The sequence below is a fragment of the Camelina sativa genome, chromosome 11 (genome assembly GCF_000633955.1).
Source record: "Camelina sativa cultivar DH55 chromosome 11, Cs, whole genome shotgun sequence".
Classification (NCBI taxonomy): domain Eukaryota; kingdom Viridiplantae; phylum Streptophyta; class Magnoliopsida; order Brassicales; family Brassicaceae; genus Camelina; species Camelina sativa.
The window spans coordinates 30,355,172-30,366,106 of NC_025695.1; the positions used below are offsets into that span (position 1 = coordinate 30,355,172).

Genomic DNA, 10,935 nt, shown 5'->3' on the forward strand with positions numbered 1-10,935 from the left:
CCAAGTGAAAGAATAGTCGACACACCAAGTGATTGTAACACCAATTTCACCAAGTAAAAGTGTGAAACACCAAAACAACAAAACACCAAAGCCGATAGTTCTACTTCTTGTCTTCTTGATCTTGATGATGAATCCATACAAAAATAAGAAGCATATTAGACGATTAGGAATAGAATACAAGAGTAAGAGACAGTCAATACATTGAACTTATTTACCTTGTAGCTGTAGCCGAGACCTGAGTGACTTACTCTTCAATGTGAAACTCTGAAAACAAAAGAAATGGATGAGTTAACATAAAGTGTAAGAGAGGGAATAACAGAAAAAAAAACAAGTAGATAGACAAACCTTTTCCAAGTCGATCTTCATATTCCACTTCTGAAAGTATTTGTGCGTTTGTAAGCACTCTTGATTCAATTGCAATGTCTTGTTACCACTGCTCAGTACACATCAAAACCTCAACCATATAGGGAGTTAGGCAACTCCTACATGGTTCTATTATCCTACCACTTGTGCTAAAAGCACTTTCAGATGCTACAGATGAAACTTGCATAGCAAAGACATCACGAGCCATTTGTGATAGAATGGGATACTTGCCACAGTTGAGTTTCCACCAAGAAAGAACATCATAGTCAGTCCCCATCATCACATCCGGATTCTCAACAGCCTCTTTCAGTATGTAGTCAGTTCCAAATAGATGTAGTTAAAGGAACAAACAAAAGAAAACATTAAGACATACCTTGTTACAGAAATGTCTCCAAGCCATACTTTCAATGAAAGCCAACGGCAACTCCCCTATCACAAGCATCTCATTGGATGCTTCTCTGAATACACTCTCAGGAACTTTTGCACTTCTCAAATTTCCATCCTTATCAATGACCTGCTGAGTCGAATTTCTATCTTTGCCGTCTAGCCATGCCTTATGTTCCTTACAGATTTCAAGATGATTCCATAAATTTTTAGTCCCTGACTTTGTTGGACACTTGAATTCTCTCTTGCAATAGTGGCAGGTACATAGATTACGGTCATTTGGTAGCCTTGTGAAATGAACCCACACACCAGACTTTGGCGTTATCATCCTTTGAGTTTTAGGTTGTTCACAACCATCTCCACCTTCATGATTTTGTTTTCTTTTTCCCCATTGATTTGCTTATGGAGTCTGAAACCCTTCTCCTTGGTCGTCATACTCAAGATCAGGTCCATCTGCATTATTGTCTCGATCGTATTGAGGTGTAGATGAATCCATCTGCAGATTGTAAAAGAAAAACAAGTTAGTAAATGATCTTACCATCAACAGATCATAAATGTTAGAAGAGATCATCACAACACAAACGCACACAACACAAATGCTAAAACAGAACCTAATTACCTAACCATTAAGCTAAAAAGAACCAATTGAAGCTAAAACATAAACGATTACCATCCATCTCCATCACGCAAAAAAAACAGAACCCATTCAAGAAAATCACATAGAACTTCAAATAACTCATCAAGCTAAACTAAAACAAAACCTATTGAAGCTAAAACATAAACGATTACCATCCATCTCCATCACGCAAAAAAAAAAACAGAACCCATTCAAAGAAATCACATAGAACTTCAAATAACCCATCAAGCTATACTAAAACAAAACCTATTGAAGCTAAAACATAAACGATTACCATCCATCTCCATCACGCAAAAAAGAACAGAACCCATTCAAAGAAATCACATAGAACTTCAAGGGAAGCCATCAAGCTAAACTAAAACAGAACCCAATCAAAACAAACAAGTGAAGAACTTATGATTTAAACAAGATACAACAAAAATAGAAACGGAGGAGAAGTCGCAGAACTGGAACAAGATACAACAAAAATTACCTGTGATTGATACCGTGAAGTAGGAGAGGAGTTTCGGTTATCCAGTTTGATAAATGGGGACTGAATCAAGATAAATAGGGTTATAGAACCTCGAAACTGGAAAAGGAACCGGTTGTGATAGGTGAATTAAAAAAAACTGCTTCACTTTAAGGATTATAGGCAGTAGGAGTAGGGTTATACGAACGGGTGTTTCATAAGTAATCGGGTTTTGATCGGTTTTTAATCGGATTTCGGGTATTACCCGATCGGGTTCGGATATCCGAAGTTCAGAAATCCCAGATCCATTCGGATATTTTCCTCTAACGGATGCGAGTTCGGTTCGGGTTTTTTGGATCGGATTCGAGTTTCGGATCCGGATATTTTGTCCAGGGTTAGTAAGGGCATTTTCATCGGTTATAGGGTATATGGGTATTTGAAAACATTAATTAATAATTTTATAATAAATAAATTATTTGTTTAAATTTTAATTAATAAAAAAAGGATATGACCCAATCTGATAATGACACATGGTTGACACCCATTACCATAGTATCCTAAATTATCTAGACGGAGACCCAATATTTAAACTGTTTCTAACTTTTTATTATATTTAATTTTTTTTTTAATATATTGATACTCAATCAAAGATGTGGGATGGAAATGCTCTAATGAAACTAAATGATGTGACACCAAATCCTTGAAATCTAACTTTTACTGAAAAAACTGAAAAAATAAAGAAAAAAAACTGAAAAAATAATGGAAAAAATCACAAAAATAAGATTTAGACAAGATTTAGTTATTTACGATACATGAAATGGTTATTTGATAAAACAAAAAGAAAAGAAAGATAATTTCATAATAATAACATAATTATAAGACCCCCTAACAAAGTTAAGCAAGCTCGCTTGGTACATGTTATCAAGGTAGGTGCATGCGTCTCTTAGTTTCAACTTTCAACGAATTCAAACAATGATATTTTGACACAACTTTCTAACAACAATATGTCATAGTTTGGATTTGTAAGGGAATTTTTATCGGTTATAGGGTATATGGGTATCTGAAAATATTAATTTAATAATTTTATAATAAATAAATTATTTGTTTAAATTTTAACTAATAAAAGAAGATATGACCCAATCTGATAATGACACATGGTTGATATCCATTACTATAGTATCCTAAATTATCTGGGCAGAGACCCGATATCTAAATTGTTTCTAACTTTTTATTATTATTTTTTTTTAATATACGGATACTCAATCAAAAATGTGGGATGGAAATGCTCTAATGAAACTAAATGATGTGACACCAAATTTTTGAAATCTAATTTTACTGAAAAAACTGAAAAAATAAAGAAAAAAAATCACGAAAATAAAATTTAGACAAGATTTAGTTATTTATGATACATGAAATGGTTATTTGATAAAACAAAAAGAATAGAAAGATAATTTCATAATAATAGCATAATTATAAAACATTGTATTTAGTCATTTTGATATAGGTCTCTAGCTAGTACATATTACATTAGTGCACTGCTTACAACTTAGGAACACTTAATTGATGAAAGGATTATTAAATACACTTCTACTAATTAGGCTATTGATTTTTCCATAATGGACTAAGCAACGGAAAGAAAAAACCCGGTGATGGTGGTGGCATCGATTCAGTACCACCACCTAAAAACCGTGGCGAAAATGCAAAATTAGGTGAGAACAATGGAAACGGCGATCTTGGTGGAGGTGACAAAACAAACTGTGAAACTGGAGATTGGAATGGTATTGGATTAGGACCGGTTTGATGTAAACGAAATAATTTGGTTGATGGTTGAACCGGATTTTGGTTTTGTGGCTGAGACCGGTTTCCGCCAGGGCTTGATTCGATTAGGTAACGCATATAAGCCGAGATGGGGGATTCGGCTGGGTTACCCGAAAATTGGTTAACAGGCTGAACCGGTTCAGAAGCGATTGGAACAGATTGAACCGGAGGTTGAAGTGGAGGATGGTTGACTTGGGTCAAAGGAGCAGGTCTAACTTTAACCAGCCGTGAATTTGGTGGTTTTGGTGGGTTCGCTTGCGGAGGAGGATTGACGGAAGAAGTTGAACCGAGTCCGGTTAACTGTTGAACGATTGATCTGAAATCGGTTTTGTTGATGTTGTAAACCAAAGCTTGAGGGTTTTGTTGTTGATTTTGCTGGGTTGATGGATCTTTACGGATGTTTTTTCCCATCTTGTTCACACCAAGATGATGTTGATGATGGTTATCATTATTATGATAACCATTAGCACGATTTCTCTGATCATCCATTAATAAAACCTGAAACAAACAGACAACAATGGAGCAGATCCAAATCTTGGAAAGAAACTATAGTAGAGAAGAAGAAACCACAAAGACAAATATTTCTAAACCAAGAATCTCTCTAGAACAAGTAAAATTAAAATTGTTTTATAACCTTCTTAAGGAGAAAGAGAGCTTACGCGTTTTCTGAATTTGACTAGAAAAAAAAAACGACTGGAAAAGAAGAACAAAACAAGAGGCTTTTGACTTTTTGTTGTTGTTGTCTCTCTTTCTCTCTCAATTTGAGTTGTTGTTAATTATATAAAACTAGTTTCTGATAACTAATATATTTTTTTGCTAGATGGTGTTCAACCAACAAGTGGACTAGATTAGCTGATTAGGATATTTAGACGTAAACAAGTTGAGAGGATTAGTGTTTTATAATAGGAAGACTAATTAAAGTTGTTTATTTAGGNTTTTTTTTTTTTTTTGTCAAGTGATGTTATTGATAAACCTTGGAATGATACAAAGTGAAATACAACTGAGATGATAACACCTTAGTAACTTACTATTAATTATTAACAGAGATGATAACACGTGTTGGATTTCTTACCATCGAAACAATTGTAATACAAGTAGAGAGGGTATTCAACTTGATATTTAAAAGATTTTGTAGGATTTTAATATTCTAGAATTTTGAAAGATTTAGGATAGTTTTTGGAGATTTGATTGTGTTTTAGAGTTTTTCAATTTTTCTAAAAAAAGAAAATGAAATTTGATTCTATGAAATTCTACAAGACTTTTTAGTAAACTTTGAGAGATTTTAAAATATTTTACAACACAAAAAAAGAAAATTATATGCTAAAAAGGAAAATTATGAAAGGGTTGCAAGGGAAGTATGTAACAACGGGGAAGTATGTGAGAAAAGTCGGTAGAGCTTATAGAAAGGGTTTAATGGAGAATGAGAAGAACGGGATGGTGTTTGCTTGTGAAGTGCCATGGCTATGTAACGTATCTTTGGTGGTGAGCAGAGGGATGGGCTTAGAGGGAAGACATAATGGCAAAATCATGAGCAGTCTAATGAAGACTTCACTAGAAGTGGACCAAATCTTGCGTCTGCCTTTCTCTTGCTTGGATTATCTGAAAACTGGTCTTGCCATCATATAACTTGATCTCAGGTTCAAGGTATGTTTTGTACGTAGCTAAGAGAGATATAGCAAATGAAAAACACAAAAGTAGGCTGTAAAACGCAATGAAACTTGTGACTTGTGGCTCCAATATGGTTTAGTTGTCGTGCACTTACGATTGCAGTAGAATTGTGTTGTCATATAATAATACAAGAGTTGCTCGTGCATCATGTGTTGTTGCTCGAACACGCCTTGGTCCTCCAAAGAGAAGTTGATTTCCTCTTGTTTCATGTTTACCACATTTGATGGTTTCTCTGCAGTCATCCTTCTCTTTCAATTTTGATTTCACAGGAAAAAGTTGCAGGTATGATAGTTCATCTTTTTGAAATCCATCAAAATTCCAGTTAAAAGGGTATGATTTTATAATTCATATTTTTCAACTAAAAAACAACATAAAGTCTCTTAAAATCATTCAAAATAACATTTAAAAAAAAAGTTGTGATGTTTTGAATAACAATAGATTTCAAGTAAGTTTTATAAATTATTGATTGAATAACAAGAGATTGTATATTATTTTAAATAATTTTATATGAATGTCAAGTTGAATAACATTGAACTTTGAAAGATTTTTAAAAATCATCAATTGAATAACAAGTGATTTTAGGAATACTTTAAAATCTATTAGAATGTTAAGTTCAATACCTCCCTTAACAAAGGATTTTAGGAATACTTTAAAATATATTAGAATCTCAAGTTCAATACCTCCCTCTAGTGTTTACTGTTTTCTGGGGTAGAAAGTAGTGTTTACTGTTTAGTGTCGTCTTATCGTAAAGAGAATACCACTAGTATTAAACACAGCCGACAATAATGACCATTAACGGTTTAGAGAATATAAACCACGAGCATAGGACTAAATTAAAATTATTATTGTAGTAAAAATTAAAATTAAAATTAAAAGAGAATACAACAAGGTATCGTTTTAATACAGTAGTAGTAAACATTAAAATTATTCACAGTATATCCGTTCATGGACCTTGAGCCTAGGACTAAATAAAAGTATATCCATAATATAGTTTTTATATATTTTTAGGTTTTAATAGTAACTACCGTTGGGACGATCAAATCCGTCAGCGGTTTAGTTCGCCTCAAAAATAAAACGGACAGCAGACCGTTGCAGACCAACTTTATTTATATATAAAAATAGTCTGCAGTTGATTCGCAGCTGTTTTTCTGTATCTTTTGAACCGCAGCATTGCAGACTAAACTTGTGAATGATAAAATTTGCCGATGGATTTATCCGCCTTGACCACTACAACCATTCCCACCCTTAGTCTGAAAATTTGGTAATCTGAAAATCTAGATAACTTTATTTTTTAGACCAAACTTAGGCTCTGATTGAGAGAGACTTTAAAAACTTTAAAATTAATTTAAAGGCTTAAAAGCCAAAATTTTACCAATCATGCTTTCATTACTTTATTATTTTTAAAAGCCTTAAAAGTCTAACTGCCCATTTTTTTAGTTTGTACGTACAAATTTTTAAAGCCACAAATGTGAGACTTTTTTGGCTGTTAAAAAAAACAAAAAAAAACTGTAGTTATTTTTTCTCTTTCTTATTTTCCATGATGATTGAAATAATAATAAAGCTCTCCACAAGTTTATATATATATTCTACATATTTTATTTTTATAAAATAATTATTCTTATTTTTTTCTCTTTCTTTTAAGATCTATTTCAATAATAATTATTTTTATTTTTATTATCATCATTAATATCATCATTTCAATATTTTTAATAATAAAAGTAACAGTTACAGCTTAAAAAGTGTTTGTTACTAATCAAAATTTAACAGTTAAAGTTTGTACAGTCAAAGCATCTACAGTCAAAATTCTCTACACCTAAAATTTTAAAGTTAAAGTCTTTACAGCCATAAATAACAGCCGTTACCAATCGGAGCCTAAGAATATCTCCAATATATTATTTTACTTTTAGTTTAATATAGAGTAAAATAACTTTTCAATATAGCATTTTATTTCGTACTTTTAAAAATAATAGTAAAGAAATAATTTACTTTAAATATTAACTGGGCCAAAGGATATTGTTGGCCTCCTTCAAATGTAATTCTACCATAAGAACATTGTAGATCAAATCCTCAATGCAGATTATCCCATGCTTAGTTCCTAAGAGCCTGTTTTTGTTTTGCATGAAAAAAGAAATCATGAGTATATAATTTCCTATCAGAGCAACATTTAAGAAGCTAGTGTCACATAGGAAGGTTTCGAACCTGTTTTACCAGAAAATTGTCCGTTAAAGCCACTCGTTGGTTGTTAGCTTTCTATATCCTCTCTTGTAGATCAGTTTCTTGACATTTTTCAAGGTATGGAATCTCAAGGAATGAGAGAGATCCAACACGTCTTTAAAATACATTTAATGCAAAAAGCCAAACAACAATATATGTAGGGCCTGTTCTTTTACTAGTCGCTGGAGTAGCGACAGCGACAGAAAAAAACGACGATCAAAACGCTAATCAGCAAAGCAAAAAGACAACAGCAAAAGCAAAACGACGAAGACGGACTAGTTGCTAGAGTGAGAGAAAAGTTTCGCGGGGTGAAAGCAGAGTCGCTGGAATTTCAAGCAACAATTGTCGTCGTTCATCTCAACAGTAACAACGACTCTTTTCCCAGTTGCAACGACTGTTTAATTGATATTTATTTTGTTTTTGTCTATTTTCTTGGGTTGCTATCGCTCGATGAGCGACATTAAAAAGAACATGCATGTACTCTCTCTCTCCATCACGGCTTTATAATTCGGCTGAAATATCAATTTTCACCACCCACATTACATCAGGTTCATGGCTGCCGTGCTATCGACTAAGAACACCACATGAGATTGTGAGGTTTAGAGAATAATCTTAATTTTTACTCTATTTTAGAGAAAAATATAGAGAAAAATAGGAGAAGACTTTACTTTATAATGAGTTAAGATAGAGTAGAGTTGAAGATGCCATAACTACTAAATTCAGTATTCATTTAAAGTGAACAAAACAATTTTAAAATTTAACATTTTGTATATCTATATTGCTCCATAATATAAAGACATGCACAAACATATAATATATAACATATAGAGATATTGATATAGTATATCATATCAATTTATTTAAGATATTAATTTGGGTTTCAAAATTATTAGACTTCTACACACTAAGAAACAAAAACTAAAAATGTAGAAAAACACAAGATATATAAAAATCGAATATCGATCAGATCTGTATCATCTAACTAGTTTTTAAAGCATCGTAAAAATGTCGATCTAAAGAAAATAAAATATCACATATACAATTATATAAAATGAATAATGGTGTTAAAGAAAACTCCAAATAATCGTGTTATATTCCATAAGAAAGATTAGATTACATAATAAATACGATCTAAATGGTCTAAAAGAAAATTAATAAGAAACACAGTATCCACTCCAGTCCACTTCATAACACACAATATGTTATGAAGGAAAAAAAATTCCAAAATATAAAATCTAGTCGAATATTGATATGCTCAAATTGTAATACTCTAATAGTACTAACAGCCTTGCAGTTGTAATACTCTAGGGGTCGAATCCACATAGACTCTAGATCACACAATAGACTTATTAATCTTTTTATTATGCTAAACCAAAATATTAAATTAAAAACAATGCAAAAACAGAATTCAAAAGTGTTGTAAATTCAGGAATTAAAAACGCTAGGCCTACGGAAATTCTCAGGAAATCATGGAAAATCAGATCAATTAATTAAACAAGCAGGATTCAATAATTAAGCACCGTTCTTGAACTCTAAACACAGTTGTAAAATAAATAAGTTCTCACTGCAAATATTATCTAAGTTTTAAAACCCGAAAATCCAAATCTCTTTGCAAAATTCAAGTTAAAAACCAGCAATAAAATCAAGTTTCCATAAGTTCACAAAATTACTAATTTAAATCTCTTTGCAAAAGGTAATTTTGCTCACCAAAGGTTTTTGTCAGGAAAATCAATTATATTCTCATACCAATCAATAATTCTAAGATCTAAATCCAGATGACTAATCAAAGATCTATCATTAAAAACAACTTATGGTGAAGAACAAGAAAGATAATGAATCCAAACAATTAATCAATCTAACAATCCATGAAATCCCTAATGAGAAACCCTAAACCTAACAAGCAGATCTACTTAGACATAATCAATGAAACACAAATCATATTCTGAATAAATTGCATTAAGAGATTAAAAGAAGTAGAAAAGGAGTTCTGAATCTTCTCTGGAAGGAGTCTTGATTCTTCTCTCCAAAAACTCTCTAAAAATCTTTCACGGATTTTTCTCTCAAAAGTTGCAGGAAAATAAAGCTTAGGTCTAAACAATGACCATAAAAATTCTATATATACTAATTTACACGAATGGAGCCTTAATTGCAAATAAGGAAAGCTTGGGCAATTTTTGTAAATCTTCCAGAACTTGTGAGAAAACTTCTGAATCGGCTTGTGGCTCTGTGTCGATCGATACCATCAGTTGCATCGATCGATGCATACTTCTGAATTGGTCTCTCAACTTCGTAACTCAGCCCCAATGCTTGATTATGCTCCAAATCTTCATATTTAGCTCTATTATGTTCCATCTGTGCCAATGAGTACCTAATCCTATAAAAACTCAAAAACAATATAAAAAACAACTCTAAAGACTCAAAAAACACACTTATATTATGGTTAAAAACTATAAAAATTATGATATATCAAATATCCGAACAACCAGAGATTGGATCCAACTAGCTTAGAAGTAACGATGGAGCAATGAGGGAATACCACAAGAGTATCTGTCACGGCGGTTAGAAAGCATTTTTATTTTGGAAACTTAAGCAATGTGAAAAGTAGGCCCAACTGAAATGATGATATTCTTGACTAATCCAAGTCGAGTCATACATCATACAGAGAATTAGGAGATAAGCCTTGTTGTTTTCTCTTATGATTAACTTTTGTTGCTTTGTTAGTATTGTAATTTTACGAACGATATCACAAACTTATTGGATTTGCGAATTGACTATTAAAAAGGACTACCACCAATAAGGATGATCTCTTTTGTAGATTGAAAAATACGTTCATTCAAAGACAAAAGAAACATATGTATAAACAAAAATATTCAAAAGGCAAACAAACGTGACAACGTAATAAACAAATGAATACTATTATACATATTCTATCACGATTTATACAAACCATGAATCTGGATTAGAAACTATATATGTAATCAGCTTCGTTATTTCTCTCTTCCAATCGATGATGTAATCTCAAACATTCATTCATATAAAATCTCAGAATCATGATCAATCATGATGATCATATGTTAATCTTTCTTTTTTCTTCTATTAATCCTTGATCTCTCAAATTCTCAAAACTCCAATTCCTTCGCACTCCAGTGCTCCTTACAGGCTTTGGTTGTTCGGGCCGGGTTGGTCCATTGCTAGGGTTGGAACCAACAGGACCACTTAGCCTAAGGTGATGAATCTTTTTCACCTTCTTCATCTTCTGCGCTAAAGAAGATCCTGACCGTCCAATCTTCTCGTGGATCCTAGGGTTCAAACTCCCTGACCAATTTCTCCCACCAATAGGATCTAGTACACAACATGTTTTACCTAGAACATGATTGATCTCAACCGTTGGTGGTCCAGGACC

The 10,935-nt window shown here is 32.5% G+C and overlaps 1 protein-coding gene across 2 annotated transcripts; it reads right to left on the reverse strand.

Moving 5' to 3' along the window:
* Positions 3,271–4,438, reverse strand: LOC104724696 (protein HAIKU1-like). Of its 2 annotated transcripts, none has more exons than XM_010443247.2 (2): positions 4,310–4,438; positions 3,271–4,148 (listed from the first exon to the last, which is right to left on the reverse strand). In XM_010443247.2, exon 2 carries the CDS (start codon positions 4,137–4,139, stop codon positions 3,432–3,434), a length of 708 nt encoding a protein of 235 aa, XP_010441549.1. In that variant the 5' UTR covers positions 4,140–4,148; positions 4,310–4,438; the 3' UTR covers positions 3,271–3,431. The 2 variants fall into 2 exon arrangements, with proteins under 2 accessions (XP_010441549.1, XP_010441548.1); XM_010443246.1 differs by having other exon boundaries at positions 4,285–4,399.